General features: G+C 41.6%; 2 protein-coding genes across 19 annotated transcripts in view; one reads left to right on the forward strand and one right to left on the reverse strand.

Annotated features, from left to right (window-relative positions):
• The window catches only part of PIGL (phosphatidylinositol glycan anchor biosynthesis class L), an 82,675-nt gene extending 69,718 nt beyond the window's left edge, over positions 1 to 12,957 (reverse strand). Inside the window, exons 1-2 of one of the 2 annotated variants that reach the window (XM_086686130.1) lie at positions 12,437 to 12,957; positions 599 to 698 (exon numbers count right to left, since the gene is read on the reverse strand). In XM_086686130.1, coding sequence (XP_086542256.1) covers positions 599 to 698; positions 12,437 to 12,671 — 335 coding nt within the window. In that variant the 5' untranslated portion in view covers positions 12,672 to 12,957. The remainder of the gene's footprint in view (positions 1 to 598; positions 699 to 12,436) is intronic. The other variant, XM_025920436.2, reaches the window with a different exon arrangement.
• Positions 12,958 to 13,878: 921 nt separating this feature from the next.
• Positions 13,879 to 19,670, forward strand: part of NCOR1 (nuclear receptor corepressor 1) — a 161,107-nt gene continuing 155,315 nt past the window's right edge. For all 17 annotated transcript variants that reach the window (XM_086686110.1, XM_086686120.1, XM_086686116.1 and 14 more), the window contains exon 1: positions 13,879 to 14,015. The gene's annotated coding sequence lies outside the window, so the exon portion shown is untranslated. The remainder of the gene's footprint in view (positions 14,016 to 19,670) is intronic.

Raw genomic sequence — 19,670 nt, forward strand, 5'->3', positions numbered from 1 at the left:
CGCGGTCCGTGAGTTCGAGCCCCGCGTCAGGCTCTGGGCTGATGGCTCAGAGCCTGGAGCCTGTTTCCGATTCTGTGTCTCCCTCTCTCTCTGCCCCTCCCCCGTTCATGCTCTCTCTCTGTTCCAAAAATAAATAAACATTGAAAAAAAAATTTAAAGAAGAGAGGTGTATCAAAGTATGTGGGCGTGAAATGACCTGAGGCCTAGATTTTCTTAAAAAATGCTTCATACACATACAAGTTGTTAAGTGGGGATAGATGAAGCAAGTATAATAAAAAAGGCCTGATAATTAACTGGGCTTAGGAGTAGGCATATGGGGGTTCATGGCACTGTTCTTCATACTTCTGTGTAGTTTTGAAAATTTCATAACGTTTTTTTTTTTAAAGATTAAAGTAGCTATCTTCAGAGACAGAATCTGAACAGACGTTGAAAACATTTATTTGCGTTACTGTCACTTAAAAACAAATGTGAAACTATTTTAAGTAGACTTCTCAAATAAGATGTTCTTACACACCCACATTCGTTTTTTTGTGTCTTTTGAGCATACCACTGCATATTTATTGTCAGCGAATTTCTACATTTTTGAAAGATACATTACCTGTTGTCAATAATCATTATACTGGAGGGTGGAATCCCCAAAACATCACAGCTCTGAAAAAGTTCTTTCTTACGAATCTCCCCTTGATTGTAGTAATTTCCTGGAGATAACAAATATACAGTGGTAGATTTAACACTGGAAATGTATCAGTTTACTCATTCTTACCTTGTTCTTTAAGGGACTTAAGCTGCCTGAAAAATGTGTGGTTAGGATAAAAAGTTGAAGAAAATACACTAGGTTCACTCCAGTGAGACCACCGGCAGCCCAGTCTTTAGAAGTACCATTTGATCCTTCCCCATCTCTGTTTCTATCTGTCTGTCCATCTGTCCATCTCTCTGCATTTCAGTTGCATGCTACAGGAAGTATGGCACATCGCCAAGACCACTGGCTTTGGAGTTAAGCAGATTTAAAATGAATTCTTCTATAACTACTCAGAATAAGTTAGGTACCTGGGAACGGTATTAGTTTGGCCCTTTTAAATTGATAGTACTCCAGTATCTGTTAAACATTTATTTAAAGAAGAGGCTCTTACTCCTAAGTATTACAGGAAAATGTGCCCCTAGGGATCTTGACCACATCAGTGCCCCGAATAGCTTATGTAACCTTTATTTTCCCAACACGTGTAGTCTATTTCCTAAGAATGGTTCTGGTAAGTACAGCTTCCCTGTATCCTTACAAATCATATACAGGGAAGTTTTGGTACCACTTAAACTGCATTTACGAGCAGTTGTCTAGCTAATGCACCCCTTAATTCAACTCTCCAGCAGATAATTGCATGTGTAATACGTGCCAGTTACCTAACTTTCCTGAGCCACAGTTTCCCCATCTGTAAAGTGGGGATGATGGTCATCTCTGGAGGCTTTCCTGAGGAGTACATGAGACCACACACATCCATCCAGTTCAGTACTCTGCTCTTTCCTCCACCTCTTTATCTTTACCCTCCCCCTCCTCCGCTTCCTTTCTTGCTGAATTACAATCATTTTCATTGTCCCGACCAAATGGCATTCCCTCTGGGAAGGCTTTCGTTCTTCCCCTGGCAAGGAATCATTTCCAGTGTTTTCATAAATATGAACTTTTCTCCATGATTGGATTATGAATTGCTAAATGTCATTGACCTTAAAAGTCAGAGTCTCATTCAACTTTGTGTCATCCTGGTGTCCTGCACCCTGCAGGCACTCATGAAGCACTGAACAGAGAGAGGCTTCGTGTGCTGGCCACATAATGCAGAGAAAAACTCCCACATGAGACCTTTCCACTTTGGCAGGGGGTTATTCCAGTGCTAGTTTTGAACTGTTTGAACCCAGGAAGGAGATAGTCATTACATTGTAGCCAACAAAGGGACTCACCCTAAAAAGACTCCAGATAGTTTTGTGTTGTCCTCATCACAACTTTTTCTTTTTACTTTTTAAAAAAAAAGATAGAAGCTATAGTCAACCGGACGGTCGTTCTGTTTTAGGCTCCTCTCCAGTCTATCTACATACCCTCAACCATTTCATCTCCAGGTTCCTTGATCTTTGGTGATAAGGAGTCTAATGTACTCTAGTGACGTGATTCCTAAGTCCAGAGTCTGCATATCAGGCTCTCAGGATTGTGAGAAACTGCTTGGGATGGAGGCTAAGGAGTTTATTGCTTTGTGTTTGAATTAAGGAACTTAAAATAGGTTAGGGAGTTGAAGTCAGAGGTCATTTTAAATATTTTCCCCAAGTTTGGTGAACATGTAGGCACCTCAACAGAATAAGTGTCTGAGATCTGGCAGCAGCTCTTAAGGACACACTCTGGAAGTGTGTTGAAGGGTGCCTGGGAGCCACAGTCGGTTAAGCATCTGACTTCGGCTCAGGTCATGATCTCACAGTGCGTGGGTTCCAGCCAGGTCGTGATCTAGTAATTTGTGAATTCGAGCCCCGCGTTGGGCTCTGTGCTGACAGCCCGGGGCCTGGAGCCTGCTTCGGATTCTGTGTCTCCTTCTCTCTCTGCCCCTCCCCCGCCTCCCCCACCTCTCAAAAATAACTAAACATTAACAACAACAACAGCAGCAGCAACAGCAACAACAACAACAACAACAACAACAACAACAACAACAACAACGAACTGTGTCCAAGTAGGGTAGGTGCACACTGGGATGCACAAGACTGTCTATTGGGGAGAGGAAAAGCTTTGCAACTTTTCCTCTTAATTTGTTTACCTTGTCCTTCATAAATATTAACTTTCGTTAATGTTTCATAATGTACACATTAATTCAGTGGTCCATGTACTTAATATAATTATAAATAAATATACATATAATGAGAGTATTTGCTCAAAAGTTTTTATCAGTAGGAAAATGTGACCCAAAAAGGAGATCATTGGAGATCATTATTCTAGAAAACAGAAAATCGGATTAATGTAGATTTGTTTACATAGAACTACACTGTGTGTGTGTGTGTGTGTGTGTGTGTGATAAGTTTATGGATAACTGTGCTTAGTGAAGTCTTCCATCTTGTGATAACTAGTATTTCTCAATAATTACTAGTAATCATAATGACATTTAATGGAAATTAAAGCCATTTTGTAAAGACCCACACTTATACACCACAGTGTATAAAGGTAAACATTTTTTTACTTTAAAATTAAAATTTAATTTATTCTAAGTAGGTAAAATACTTACACCATTAAAAATCAAAAGGAACAACATCATGAAAAGTCCCTCTTTCACTCCTTTAGTTACCCTACCTTGTAAATTTTAAGTTGTTAAAATGAGAAATGGATTGAGAATAGAAACATCATGGGCCCAATACTTTCTACTAACTTTATGAATACTGAGGAAATTCCTTAAGTTCCTGGGTTTCAAGAACACTAGCAAGGTTTTTTTCTTGAATACGACCAAGTTAATTTTAAAATAAATGTATTTGAAAGAAAAAAAGGTCAACATTTGCTCAACTGTAAAATGAAGCATTTTAGGTTCTTTCTGGCCAGTTAAGGTCTACCCAGGAAAACAGAAACCAAGCCAAATATTTACATCAGTAAGAATTTAATGAAAATAACTTAATACATAACTGGTGGAAGATCTGAGGACCAATCAGGGACCAGTGAAGTGGCCCAGAGATTAGTGACAGGAAGAAGAAACTAGTAACACTAGCAACACTAGGTTGGACAGATAAAAGGAGGGGGCAGTGTTCTTAGAACCCAAAGGCCAAGGTTCCCCAAAGGAGGTTGAAACCAAAAGAGCTAGACTCTCTTCCGTTAGAATGTGTCCATAGAATCAAGCTGGAGAAATCACGTTTTAAAAACGAAACTAGGATTGGGGTGCTTTGTGGCTCAAGTCTGTTAAGCATCTGACTCTTGATCTCGGCTAAGTTTATATCTCAAGGTTCACGAGTTCGAACCCTACCTGGGGCTCTGCGGTGGCAGCATAGAACCTGCTTGGGAGGCTGTCTCCCCATCTCTCTGCCCCTCCCCCGGGCGCTCTTTCTCTCTCTCTCTCTCAAAGATGAATAAACATTAAAAAAAGTAAATAAACTTAAAAAAAAATGGTCAAATTACTTGAACAGAAAACGGTTTTCCAAAGATAGATGGCCAATAAGCACATGAAAAGATGCTCAATATCATTAGTCGTAAGAGAAATTAAGGCAAAACCACAATGAGGTATCATTTCATACCCACTAGGACGGCTATGGCAAAAACAAACTCAGCTTGTTTAATGTTGCTTTTTAACTATGAATAATTCTTCAACATTTTCCTTATTGAGATATATTTAGATCCAACCTCCAAAGTGTTAGTCTCATTTAACATTTTTCTTTCTGACCTTACACATTTGAGATTTCTTTAAAAAAAATTTTTTTTTATGATTATTTGTTTTTGAGAGAGAGAGAGCGAGCAAGCAGGGAAGGGACAGAGAGAGAAGGAGGCACAGATCTGAAGCAGGCTCCAGGCTCCGAGCTCTCAGCACAAGAGCCCGATGCAGGGCTCGAACTTGTGAAATGTGAGATCATGACCTGAGCTGACGTCTGACGCAGTCAGTTAAGCATCTGACTCTTGGTTTCAGCTTGGGTCATGACCTCATGGTTTGTTGAGTTTGAGTCCCCCAAAAAACAAACACAAAACTTACAGATGTAGATGAGGATGTGGAGAAAACACACCCTTGTGCATTGCTGGTGGGAACATAAAATGATACATCTGCCATGGAAAACAGGATGGCGATTCCTCAAAAATTTAAACATAGAATTAACATGTAACTCTGCAATTCTACTCCTAGGTATATTCTAAAACAACAACAACTGAAAACAGGGACTCAAACAGATAACTTATATACCTGTTCTCACAGCAGCATTATTCACAATAGCCAATTTCCCACAATAAAAAATATTTAAAAATTAGATTTGCAATGGGGCGCCTGGGTGGGTCAGTTGGTTAAGCATCCAACTTTGGGCTCAGGTCATGATATCACAGTTTGTGAGTTTGAACACTGCATTGGGCTCTCTGCTGTCAGCACAGAGCCTGCTTCGGATGCTCTGTCCCCTTTCTCTCTGACCCTCCCCTGCTCGTTCTTTCCCTCAAAATAAACAAATAAACTTAAAAAAAAATTAGATTTGCATTGAATAAAAAATATCTTTTAGTTACTAGTTATCACTGTAAAACAGAAATTATGTCTTTAAAACTGGTAGAGGGGTGCCTGGCTGGCTCAGTCAGTGGAACACGTGACTCTTGATCTTGGGGTTATGAGCCCCACGTTGGCTGTGGAGGTTACTTAAAAATAAAATCTTAAAAAAAATAAAACAAAACTGTAGAACAAGGTTGTTGGTTTTTAAAAAAAAATTTTTTAATGTTTATTTATTTTTTGAGACAGAGAGAGCATGAATGGGGGAGAGGCAGAGAGAGAGGAAGACAAAAAAATAAAACTGTAGAACAAGGTTTTTAAAAAAAAATTTTTTTTTAATGTTTATTTATTTTTTGAGACAGAGAGAGACAGAACATGAATGGGGGAGGGGCAGAGAGAGAGGGAGACAGAGAATCGGAAACAGGCTCCAGGCTCTGAGCCATCAGCCCAGAGCCGGACGCGGGGCTCGAACTCACAGACCGTGAGATCGTGACCTGAGCTGAAGTCGGACGCTCAACTGACTGAGCTACCCAGGCGCCCCTGTAGAACAAGGTTTTAAAAGATCATTAAAAACAAAATATCAAGCGGCCAATATTGAGAAACACTGCCATACGCTATTATCAACCAATATACACTACTTGTAAGTACTGTATTTTTTTTTAAATTTATTCAAGTAGAGTTGATACACAATGTTACTTAGTTTCAGGCACAGTAAATACTGTATTTTCTGATTATTCCTAAAAGGAGTGCGTTAATATTGATTTTACTAAGGGAAATAACACTTTTTGTTAGTTTCTCTGATCTGTGACAGATATGTCCTCATTAACAGGGCCAATCATTTGGGAAACTTTTTCTGACTATCTAGGCATATTTGTATCACATGGAATTAGAAGTATGCACTGCATGAGAACAGTGTCCAACTCTTTGCAATGAGCAGTTGTAACAAGTATTTCCAATACTAAGCTCTTCAAAATGAATTGTTTTGTTGATTATTCCCATTCTACACCTCTATTAGATTAGCTCTCCTGCATTTTCTTTCTTCTTCTCTGATGTTTATTAGCATTTCTTTTATGATTTCTCATAGTTTAAGCAAGTCCTTTAAAATTCTAACCAATTAAGTAAACAAAAGCTTGGAAAGTATGTAGCATTCTTTAATTAGGTAAATATTCAGCAAGACAAACATTTTTATGGATGCTTATTATACACTGTTAAGTTCAAAATAGGGGTTGTGTATAAAGTTACCTGGCCTATAAATTCTAAGCTTAATTATAAAAAAGGTAAGTAAATATATGCTTAGAAATATATAAAATGCTCATAAATAGCTAACCTATCAGTTAACTCATCAGTGTCAACATTTATGAATAAGCATTGTTTTCAGTTAGTCCTTGGATGCCTATGTATTCTTTGGTTGGCATGATCATATGGAGATCCTATCAACCTAAACCTTAGAGAAAAGTACCTATTTCATTTATATATGTGTGTATTTATAATATAAAAATATGAAATTTTTATTTTATTTATTTTTATAAATTAGGACTGGAAATATATGTAACCTTTAAGTCATGTTCTGAAGTTCCTGTAACTCCCTTAAAGAAACAGAATTCATGTTTTTATTTATTTTATTTTTTTAAATTATTTTTTAATTTTTTGTTTGATTTTTATTGAAATGTAATTGATGTATAACATTAGTTTCCAGTGTACGCAGAACTCATATTTTTAAGTATTACTAATTTATTCCATTCTTAACAGGTTGCAGCTAATTAAAATCATGCTGTTTTAGAAATTTCAAATGTGGGGGTGCCTGGGTGTCTCAGTCGGTTAAGCGTCCAACTTCAGCTCAGGTCACGATCTCACATTTCACAAGTTCGAGCCCTGCATCGGGCTCTTGTGCTGAGCGCTCAGAGCCTGGAGCCTGCTTCAGATCTGTGTCTCCCTCTCTCTCTGTCCCTTCCCTGCTTGCTCTCTCTCTCTCTCTCAGAAATAAATAATCATTAAAAAAAATTAAAAAAAGAAATCTCAAATGTGTTAGGTCAGAAAGAAAAATGTTAAATGAGACTAACACTTTGGAGGTTGGATCTAAATATATCTCAATAAGGAAAATGTTGAAGAATTATTCATAGTTAAAAAGCAATATTAAAAATAACCTGATTAAGTTCTGTTTTAGGAAATAAAGTGAATCAGATGTCTGGAGAGACCTTCTTAGGACAGAATACCTGAGCACGTGAAATAAAAGGCAAACGTGGTTTAGAATGTATGGCTAAATTAGCAGGAAAGTAAGGGCTATCTTTGGAGGTCTTAAATAACAAGTAAGCACAAATCCAGACAGGTGGAGGGCACCTGAAGCCAGGGTGCCTTGAGGGTATCTGTCTATGGCTTAAAGTCAGAGGAGGAGATAAAGATTGGGCACAAATAAGGAGACCTCTACACAAAGACAGGACCTTTGAAAGGCAATGTTTACAACAGGGGAACTAGAAAAAAACTCACTCTAGACAGAGATGGTGACAGGTTTCTGTCAGACCTGCTTCTAGTGTAAAGGGAAATAAGAAAAATGTCAACCCCTTGAGAATTGTTAACTACATGTTTGTCTTCACTTGGTGTGGCACATGGTGTTTTCCAAAAATAGCTACTGCAATATTTCCAGTCCCACATGCACTTAGAGAACCTTGCTGCTCTCTATCAACAGGTTGAGTCTATTTCTCTCCTTGAATCTGGACGGGACCTATGACTGTCCTGACAAACAGAACGTGGTGAAAGTGATACTGCCTGATTTCCAAGGCTAGACCATAAAAGGCAATGTGGCTACCCCCAGCACAGGCTCGCTCTCTCTCGGTTCTTGCCCAGGAACCCAGCTACCAGCTTGAGAAGAAGCCCAAGCCACACGGATTTACCATATGTTGTTGTTGTGGCCGATGGCCTTTGGGTTGGCCAGCTGAGGTACTGAGCATTGTGGGGTAGAGACTACTGTGCTCGGTTTGGAACCATGAGCGAGAAGGAATAATTATCATTTTAAGCCACTAGGTTTTGAGATAATTTGTTATGCAGCATTAGACAGCTAACACACTTGGGTTTGGGCCCTAAATTTATACTACCCCTGTAGCCTGAAAAAAATCTCAATCTAAAATTTTGGTTTATAGTGATTGAAGGTAGATAGTGCCCTTTGGTGCCTGACTGAAGCAAATATAAATCACCCAAATATTATCATAAATATGGTTCCAAGAAACATGTGCTCACAATGGAAAAAAAAAAAACACAAAATACACTTGGAAACAAGGTACTCAGAATAAGTTACTCAAAGAGCAAAATCAGACACACAGACTGCAAACACTGGATTTATTAGAAGCAGATAGATGTACTTAATATGTTTAAAGAAATAAAGAGAGCATCAAACTATGAGAATGTAACAAAACTACAATATTTGCAACGAGAGCCTCTGGATATGAGAAACAGATTAAAGAAAAGAATTACTAATCATCTCGATACATATATGACTTATTATAAAACGATTTAACAGACGTTAAAGAAGGCCAATGTAAATGAAGACAGACTATAAAATCATAGATGGGAAGGACTATATGGAAAATATGTTAGCTTTCCCTTTACTCATCAACGGAGTTGGTGAAATCCCAATAAAAATGCTAGGCACTTTTCCTTGAACACGACCAAACTTATTCTGAAACGTATTTGGAAGAAAAAAGGTCAGAAATAGCAAACATGCCCTAAAGAACAACAGCTCAGAGGGCTCATCATACCAGATAATGGTGTATAAAGGCTACAGCCATATAGGGGCGCCTGGCAGGCTCAGTTGGTGGAGCGTGTAACTCTTGACCTCGGGGTTGTGAGTTTGAGACCCAGGTTGGGTCTAGAGGTTACTTAAAAATCTTAATGTTTATTATTTTTGAGACACACACACACACACACACACACACACACACACACACACACACACACACACACACACACAGAATCCGAGGCAGGCTCCAGGCTGTCAGCACAGAGCCCGACTTGGGGTTCAAACTCATGAACTGTGAGATCACGACCTGAGCTGAAGTCAGAGGCTTAAACAACTGAGCCACCCAGTCTCCCCTACCTAGCCCTATTTTTAAAGACGAGCTTGAAAGAAAACCTCTTTGGAGAAGTTTCTTTAATCTTAAACCCTGAGATGAGAATTCATACTTTTCGTCATTTTGTGTCTATAGTTTTCTCTATTATGCCATTACAGCTTTTACTATGTTGAATCACAAGTTATTAGTTTCCTGTTTTTCATGTTAAAATAAATTAGGAGTGTGGGTGATTTTGAATCTGTACATTTCTGAATGAGTTTGGGATTTTAAAAGTAATTTAAAAAAGTAAAAGTAATTTAAAAATTACAAGAGAGAACAATGCGGAAATTACAAGAGAAAATTACAAGAGAGCCCGATGCAGGGCTCAAACCCACCAACCGCGAGATTATGACCTGAGCCAAAGTTGGACTGTTAACCGACTGAGCCATCCAGGTCCCCAAAGAGAGAACAATTTAAATGGCAAGTTCGATTCAGAGGAAACATTGAAAGACAAAGATTCTGTGTGTTTAATATGTACCAAGGGCATGCTTTATAATTTTTCTCTTCAAAAAATGTTAATTTCTGGCTCAACCTGCTGAAAAATAAGGAGAAATTTACTAAGGAAGCCACTGCCCCTATAATACTTGGAAAATAAAACCCAGGTTTCTCTCATAGATCTTGGAACAAATTTGTTATAATTTGACTCCCACAGTTGTAATGTAAAACATAAATACCATTAAAAGCAAACAATGAGGCCATAACCTATTATCTGTCTACAATTAATATCCTTAATAGGACAAGCTGAGAAAAAAAGTGCTTAGATCCATATTCTCAATAAATATGAAAAATGGGTTAATCTTATTGGCAACAAAAAGATTTTGAGGGGATAAAGTGTTACACCAATAAGTAATATAAAAAAAATGCTAATCAGTGCTAGAGAGCATGTTATGTTAAGGCAGATAATCTTACTACCTGTCCGTGAGAATATAAATTGGTATGTTTTGGGGATGCAAGTTGCATGCAAAGCCTTGAAATAGCCAAATTTAGAAATCAGTCCTATCGAAATAAAACGAAATACATAAAGATGTTCACTGTTATCTGTAATAGTGATAAACTGGGGAAGAAAAAACATCTAAATATGCATACAATAAAGGGATGACTAAATTAAGGTTTACCTCTATGAAAACCATTTAAAAGGCTATTATCCTGAAACCTTTATTACACTATATGTTAAGTAACTAGAATTTATTTATTTATTTTTTAAATATTTTTTTAAATTCATTTTTGAGAGACAGAGAGAGACAGAACATGAGTGCGGGAGGGGCAGAGAGAGAGGGAGACACAGAATTCTAAGCAGGCTCCAGGCTCCAAACTGTCAGCACAGAGCCCGAGGCAGGGCTCGAACCCAGGAACTGGGAGATCATGACCTGAGCCGAAGTCAGATGCTCAAACCACTGAGCCACCCAGGTGCCCCTAAAACTATTCTTTTGAGAGCAGTTTTAGGTTCACAGCAAAATTGGGGGGAAGGTATAGAGATTTTTACATATATCCCCAATTGAACCTACATTGACACATCATAACCACTCAAAGTCCATGGTTTACACTAGGTTTCATTCACTCTTTAGGTATTATACACTCATTAGGTGTTGTACATCTTATGGGTTTATAATGACATGTATCCATTATTATAATAACATAGAGTATTTTCACTGCCATAGAAAAATCCTCTGTGCTCCTCCTATTCATCCTTCTTTCCATCCCAACCCCTGGCAACCACTGATCTTTTTACTGTCTATATAGCTTTGTCTTTTCCAGAATGTCATGGTTGGAATCATACAGTATGTAGCCTTTTCAGATTCGTTTCTTTCACTTATTGATACACATTTAAGGTTCCTCCGTGTTTTCTCATGACTTGCTAGTTCATTTCTTTTTAGCGCTGAATAATATTGTATGGCCTGGATGTACCAACTATTTACTAACTGAAGGACGTTTTGGTTGCTTCTAAGTTTTGGCGATTGTGAGTAAAGCTGCTATAAACACCTGTGGGCAGGTTTTTGTGTGGACATGTTTTCAATTCCTTTGGGTAAATACCAAAGAGGGCGACTGCTAAATGGTTTGGTAAGAACATGCTTAGTTTTTATAAGAAACTGCCAAACGAACAGTCTTCCAAAGTGGCTGAAGCATTTTGCATTTCCACCATCAATGAGTAAGAGTTCTTATTGTTCCACATCCTCACCAGCATTTGGTGGTGTCAGGGTGATGGATTCTGGCCATTCTAATAGCGTGTGGTGTTCACACATTTTTAATAAAAATTCGGTAAACGAGTGAAAAATAATGTTCAGTGAAAAACATAAAATTGTATAAAATGAGGTTTCTGTGAAAAAAAAATCTGTGTGGAAAAAACTGCAATGACACACAACCAAATGGGAAAAGCGGTCATGGGCATTTGTTAAAAAATTGCTTTATTGAGGTATAATTTTACATACGTAAAATTCACCCATTGTCTGTGTACAGTTCAATTACACTTATACAGTCGTGCAATTATCTCCATTATCCAGTATCATGGTCAGTTTTTGTTTTCTCAGTCCATCTTTTCTGTATGGTAAAGGAGAATTTACTCTTTGAAAGGCTTCTTCACTGGTAGTTGGTGGAGTTGAACTCTAAAATTGCCTATGAAATTATTTTCTAGTCTAATGCTCTGAGCATCTCTTCAGTTTGACATACGCATGTTTCTTAAACAAAATGGATTTTTAAAAGCAGCAGGAAGGGCCGTTGCTCCCTTGAGTAGTACAACTTTAAGGGCTGAGCAGGCATGATACAGCTTAGCTTCTGTTTGGTGTCCCACAGTAGGAGCCAAGATTATTCTTGGTCCATTTAGCATATAAAAAGGTTCCCCAGAATAAGGAGTACAGTCGCAGTTCCCAGCGGAAATGTAGGTATTGAAAGGGAACGAAATGTGAGCAGCTTTCTTGGGCTCTTAAATTCTGCAGGCAGTGAAGTACGTTAAGCTGGGGACGTCCCCCAACCCACCTGGGAAGCTGGCCGCTACAGTCCACAGGCTGGGGCCACCGATTCTCCGCGAAGTGCCCACAGTAGGCACCTTCGGTGTATTCACTTAGCTCCCTACATCAGAGAACCCTTCGGGGAAGAAGCCGACTGAAACAGGTTAGCAGCTGAACACCCTTCCTAGTCCCGGCTCCCAGCGCCCCGCCTACAGCCTCCTACCTGCAGAGAAGCAGAGCAAAGACAGCCGGTGCCTCAGGCGGGCCAAGCCTAGCACAGTGGGAGCAAAGAACATGGCTTCATCGTCGGGGTGCGCGATCACCAGGAGGGTCCTGTTTCCATCTCCCGGCAAGCCAGCCGGCTTCTGACCCTTCATGCGTTCCCAAGAGTCCCAAACCCAGAGGAAGCCCCATCCTAGGACCGCCGCTGCTAAGCACAGAAAAGCCGCCGCTTCCATGCTCCGTAAGTGGTACCGCGCCTGCGCAGGAGGAAGACTGCTCAGACCCGAGCTCCGGCGGGAAAACTGCGCTTGCCGAAATTGCGTTCCGAGTTTAAGTCCGCGTTGCCGGCCAGAGGTTTTAGACGTTGGGTTCCTGCTGGGGTTTTACAAGGACGCCCCACAACCCTTCTTTATCTAGCTCTCTCTACTTTGTGCAGCATCTACGACGCCTTTTTGCCTTCTCAATTTCAGAGACAAACCCCTTGCCGTCTAGTTTTCTACCCTTGTCCTTACAGTGCCTTGGGTTTAAAAAGAAACGTTTGAAAATACCCGCCCTCCCCATCTTGAGTTCCCTCCTCTCTTCAATGCACCATTTTGTAACTCAGTTCTTAAAACCCGTGAGTTTCTCATAATTATATGGTTAGCTCCTTATCCGGATGCACCGACTTTGTTTTTCCTTAATTTGGGGATGTGGGGTGGTGGCTCCTCTGAAGGAAAAGCACGCGGTTATGAGGAACCGTCCAGTCATTTCTGTAGAAGAGTAAGGCTGAGAGAGCGCACTTCGTAGTCGTGAGGGCCACAGGCTCTTCCGACGAGTGTGACTTTAGATTAAGGAACATCATGGACAGATCAGCATCGCCTGACATATCAGGGAAGTCCCGTTGCGAATTACAGCCGCAGCCCTGGCAAGTGTCTTGGGTAGGTCGATGTGCACCCCTCTGGCTCCCAGCACTGGGGACCTGACTTCCCTTCCTGCAGCCCGGCGCCCGAGCAGGCGGCCGCCGTCTCGTCTGGCCGCGAAGGGGTCGCAGGGCCCGAGGCATGGCCATGGGTCCTTCCCTTTCCCACGCCTCGGGGGGCGGAAGGCCCCGAGCGCCCGGGGACCGGCCGGCCGGCCGGCGGCGGGCGCTCCCGGCCCGAGGGCGCGATGGCAGCGCGCTGGGTCCGGCCGGGCGGGGCGCGGCGCGGCCCCGGGCCGTCTCGGCTCGAGGGGACCGCCGCCGCCAGGCCGAGGGGAGACCTAAGGGGGACCTGGCGTGGGGCGACCCAGGAAGCTCGGCCGAGGTAGGAGCCGCGCTCGGCCAGCGGAGGGAGTCGGTCTCCCAGCCCTCCGGAAGGAGGAGGAGCCGGCGCCGGAGCCGCCTTAGCCGCGGCCGCCCGAGCCGGGCGGGGGGGAGGGAGAGGGGTTGAGTCAAGATGGCGGCCAAGGTGGCGAAGCAGCAGCGGCGGCGGCGGCGGCGGCTGGAGTGAGCTCCCGGCTCGCCGCGCCGAGCGAGGTCCCGGGGTAGGGACGCGCGCCGGGGCCGCGTCCTGCTCCGCAGGCCCGGGGGCGCGCCGGCTACCACGCTCCGCCAGCTCCCGGTGAGTAGGCCCCGGCGCCCGCAGCCCCGGCCTCCGGGCCCCCGCTCGCTCGGGGGCTTCCGAGGGCTCTCGGGGCGCCGGCCGCAGGAACGGCTTCGCGGCCAGGCGAGGGGCGTTGCGGGCCGAGTGGGTCGGGACCCGCCGCGGACGCCCGGCCTCTTCCCCTCGGCCGCCCGGGGCGAGTCGGGCGCGGCGCGGAGCTGGGGCTGGGCGAGTGGAAGAGGCTTATGGAGTTTGGAGGAAGAATGGGCTGCGGCCGGCCGGGTGTCCTGTGGGGAGGGGGCGTGCGGAGTCCTGCGGGCCGACTGAGGGAGACCGGGAGGGCCTGGGGACCCCAGGTGGGGCCGGCACAGGTGGCGGGCCTGGGCTCACTCTGAGGCGGAGTTGGTGGCCGTCTTGGGAGTGTGGAAGGGCTTAGGGAGGGTGACAGCGATGGACAAGTGCGTGAAGAGCAAACTAGTTCACCTTCTAACCAAACCACTTCGGGGTGTAATGGCGAAGGGTTGGGTAGTGGTGGAGACGGCAAAGATCTGAACCCTGTACCTTCTGCCTTTTATTATTGGTGTCTTACTATGTGAAGTCGGTGAATTCTGTTTTTCGAGGAAGAGGGATTTGAGAAACTAATTGAGAAACCGGTCTTAAATGGAGAGGAGACTGGATTCTTCGATTTAACTGGATTAGGTGTAGTGCATTAAAGGTGCGGGTGGGATTGAGTGTTATTTATGAAAAGTGTTTGCTCGGGAAGGGTCAGTTGTCTTTTCCTGATATCGCATGGCAGTTAACCTTGGACAGCAGTGGCATAGGTAATTCTAATCTTTGGGATTAGTATATTCAGCTGCATCAGATTTGCTTCCCTAATTGTATCCTAATTATATTGAAATTTACATTCCTTGTGTGCATCCTGGTGAGGCAATGATGGGAGGCCGAACACTGAGCCCAGAGCAACAGGCCCGGGATTTTAAAATGCCAACAAATACTCATTCATTCCTTCAACATATCTTGATCAATACCTGCTGCTGATAGGTCACATGTGATTGTCCCTTCGATAGCTGGAGAGCTGATGTCATTATTTGATTTTTAATAGTTAAAAAAAAATTGTCTTAATGTACCCTTTCATAAAGATACTTATTGGATAAACCAAGTGGCCCTGGCTCAGGAGCAGATAGAACAATTTTAGAGTCTTATTTAGAAATGGGTAAAAATTACCGAAGGAATAAACACAAGTTGTTGGAGAAAGAAATACTGTTTGTATTTGCTCATTCTGTTAAATCCTGATGGAAGTTTATTTATTCATTTTAATATTTATAGTGCACAGTTGCCTTGCTTTAAGCACACCTGTCAATGTAAATCAAGGTTAACACACGTATATATAAATAATATGCACATACTTGCGTACATACATAGGATGGGATTGCTTGCAATTCCAAAATACTCTTTCCTTTTACAAAAGGCTTACCATATGTTGAACTACTCCCCCAGAGAAAAGACAATACAGAGAGTCCTGATTCTAACTTTTACTAACTATGTGACATTTTGGAACTTGATCGACCTTTCTGTGCTTCAGTTTCCTCATCTGTGATGGTAGGGAAACATCCACTCTCCTAGGATTGGCTGCTGTGAGCCTAAGAAAGTTAATAGTTATGAAATTGCTTTGAACGGGTTGAAAGGGTTATGTTTCCCTGAGGTAGTGACAACTTCCTTTGCGCTCTTGAAATGCTTATCTGCAAATCTCTCATGGCATTCACACTTTTCTGCTTTGTATTTAGGTATTTAGGTACCAGTCTTATCTCCTCTTGAGGTTAGGATAGGCCCTTCTCAGATTTTATCTTTACATTCAAGGCACCATGTACGACAATAATTTTCTGTGTAGGATATTGACATTGCAAATGTCTGTTGAATGGATAAACATTGTGTTCTAATTAGAAAAACATGTTCACATTACAATTTAGCTGAATAGGCCTGTTATCTCCCGTGACATATCTGTATAGCTGTGATTCCCTTCATAGCCTCTGAGGAAGACATATTTTTAAGTGAATACCTGGTTGGATGAAATCACAGAGTAAAACTTAAGTATTTGGTGTACCCAAATAATTTTTTAAAACAAAATACTTGAAATTAACTTCTGTTTCTTTGAATTTAATTGAGTAAAAGTTGGTTCCAAAGCCAGGCAAATGTAGTCAAGTTTTTTTAAGCCTTTTTTATTTTTTATTTACTTATTTTTATTTGGGAAGTGGTGAGGTTTTCTTGCCATTGCTGCTATAGGAAGCAAAGGCTTTTGAATAGGCCAGGGATTGGTGTAGGTAAATGTCAGGCTGTTCATCAGTGTGTGTGTATGTGTGTGTGTTTGTGTGTGTGTGTGTGTGTGTGTGTGTGTGTGTGTGTGTGTGTTTTGTTACTCAGTTTTAATTGTACTTTGTGATCTGTCTTAATTGCAATTTCAGATTCTTATTGATGCCTGGGAATAATAGAGGTCTAGTGTTACTTCGTTACTTCTGTCCTTTCTGACTTCAGATGTTGCATTTTCCCAGAATACGTGCAAAGAAGTAGTAAAGCTTGACTGGAACTTATTCTGTCTGGACTTATTTGCTGATTAGAGATCCATATATAGTTCATTCACTTGTTCAAGTGGTGTGAAGTGCCTTTTATGTTCAGGGTACATTACTAAATGCTGTAAAGGTACAAAACTGAGCAGATCAATTACGTGCACAAATAACTCAGTCTCTAGATTGCCTGATATTTTATCCTTTTCAGGTTTGAGGATGCAAGAAGTACATTTAGACTGGTAGTCAAAACATTTTGTGTATTTCTTTTTCTGTCAGGACCTAGGAGTATTGAAAAGCTATGAAAAGCTTCTGTCATGTAGCAATAATGGTATAAGGGCATCTGTTTTTTATTTGGTATTCTTGTGGTGGTGGTTTTCCTTGAACATTTTTACTGTTCTTCTGCCATTTTTTTTCTACCCCAGAAGCATGTGTGGTCAAAATATTATGTGGATAGTCTTAAGCTACAACATACTTTTGTTTGTTTGTTTGTTCTCTTTGCATTTGAAAGTCAGATCATACAAAGCCACGTGAGTGTTCCTACGGAATTCTTCAGTTTGATTCCTCCATGTGTTCTACTGTTGTGTTACTTTTACTTAAAAGTGATCTCGGGGCACTTGGGTGGCTCAGTCGGTTAAGCGTGGTCATGTTCAGTTCAGCTCAGGTCATGATCTCACAGTTTGTGAATTCGAGTCTCATGTTGGGCTCTGTGCAGACAGCTCAGAGCCTGGAGTCTGTTTCGAATTCTGTGTCTCCCTCTCTCTCTTTCTGCCCCTCCCCCTGCTTGCACTCTGTCGCTCTCTCTCAAAAATAAACGTTAAAAAAATTAAAAAAAAAAAAGTGATCCCCAAAAAAATCTAAATTGGTTAAAATAAAATGCTAACAATTTATAGAATTCTAGGGGATAGAGCCATAGGTTATCTAGTTTTACCTTTTACTCATGTATAAACTGAGGGCCACAGAAGTGAAGTGATTTGCCTGCATTGTTGTAGCTGGGCAGTGGTAGAATCCAGTCCCCTGGCATCCAGTGTGTAGGGCTCATTCCTTTACACCATCTTGTCCATGGGATGATTCAGTGTGACGATTGACACTTGGTTAAGACAAAAATCAGGGTGGATGGGAAATGAGAGATTGTTTATTCACCTTAGGTCTTGAATTTAAGCTATTTCTTAACTTTAAATTTCTTCAGTGAAAATATAGGTTGAAAAAAATGAGTAGTGATCTACATCAGTAATAAGATCATCGGGAAATATTTACTTTGCTTAATTTTGAATCTGCTGTGATGGAATATCTTCCTAAACAAAAATGTCCTTGAGGTTATCTGGACCTAGTGATATTTCATGGAACTTAAGTATTATAGTAGTAGAAATTTTAATATGTCAATGATTCAGTACTTCTGAGACCCAAACAGTTTAAATTATTTTATAAATTAGCTATTGCTTGCTTCACTTTCAAACTTTTGGATGTTTTCCTTTTTCTTTTTTTTTTTTATTCTTTTAATGTTTATTTTTGAGAGACACAGAGAGAGAGAGAGAGAGAGACAGACAGACAGACAGACAGACAGAGTGAGAGCAGGGGAGGGGCAGAGAGAGAGAGGGAGACACAGAATCTGAAGCAGGCTCCAGGCTCTGAGCTGTTAGCACAGTGCCCGATGAAGGGCTCAAACCCACAAACCATGAGATCATGACCTGAGCCAAAGTCAGAAGCTTAACCGACTGAGCCACCCAGGTGCCCCTGGATTTTTTCTTTTTAAAGTATAAGGAGAGTGCCTGGGTGGGCTCAGTCTGTTAAGCATCTGACTTTGGCTCAGATCATGATCTGGCAATTCACGAGTTCGAGACACAGATGCTGACATCTCCGAGCCTGGAGCCTGCTTCGGATTCTGTGTCTTTCTGTGTGTGTGTGTGTGTGTGTGTCTGCCCCTTCTTCGTTCGACCCCTTTCTCTCTCTCTCTCAAAAATGAATGAACGTTAAATTTTTTTTTTTTAAGTATAAGGGACAGTTGTTAAATAAAAGCTTAGATAAATAGCATGAACATAAACTGTATTTTTTTTTTTTAAGATTTATTTTATTTTTACAGAGAGCACGAGCGGGGTGGGCGGGGGGAGAGAGAGAGAATCCCAAGCAGGCTCCATACTGAGCATGGAGCTCAACATGGGGTTTGATGCCACACCCCTGGGATCATGACCTGAGTTGAAGTCAAGAGTTGGACGCTCAACTGGCTGAGCCACCCCGGTGCTCCTGAACTGTATCCTTAATGCTGTTGCAAAGTGCACATGAAGTATTAGTTTTCCGTAGGTACTTATGCCATAAAACTTATTTTAGAGGAGGAAGCATATTCTTTTTCAACTGATATCCTCACATGAATACTGAAGCATGCCATATTTATTCCATTTGGGCTGTTAGATAACATGCCTATTTTGCCGACGTGCCTTACTCTTCTGAAATCTACCACATCTAAACTCTGCCTATTTTTTGAGCGTTTAATCACATGTTACTTCAGCCAGGAAGTCTCCCTCCTACTCCCTCTTCTTCAAAGATGTGTATTTTTCATTCTGGAAGTTCTTAATGCTTTGCTTATGCCTCTGTTATAATATCATAGTTATTTATGTACATGTCCATTTAATCCCTGCTATACCATAAGCTCATTGGGAGCATGTCTGTATCTCATGTCTGCCCCTACTCCTGGAATAACACTGCACCCAGGAAGTGTGTAATTGAAATCTGTCGAATGCATAAAAAAACCTAGCTGCTAGAGTTCCTTGGTAGGGTTGTTGAAGAAGCTGATTGATACACATGTGGGAGCTTGATGAATAGTTTACGTAAATTTAAAAACAGGTAGAAGTTGGGGTGCCTGGGTGGCTCAGTCGGTTAAGCATCCGACTTCGGCTCAGGTCATGATCTCGCGGTCCGTGAGTTCGAGCCCCGCGTCGGGCTCTGTGCTGACAGATCAGAGCCTGGAGCCTGTTTCAGATTCTGTGTCTCCCTCTCTCTGACCCTCCCCTGGTCATGCTCTGTCTCTCCCTGTCTCAAAAATAAATAAAACGTTAAAAAAAAATTTTTTTTAAAACAGGTAGAAGTTTACCGGTGTCAGGGAGAAAAAATGTCTGTAATT

Source organism: Puma concolor, chromosome E1 (genome assembly GCF_028749965.1).
Source record: "Puma concolor isolate L17-30 chromosome E1, mPumCon1.1.hap2, whole genome shotgun sequence".
NCBI lineage: Eukaryota > Metazoa > Chordata > Mammalia > Carnivora > Felidae > Puma > Puma concolor.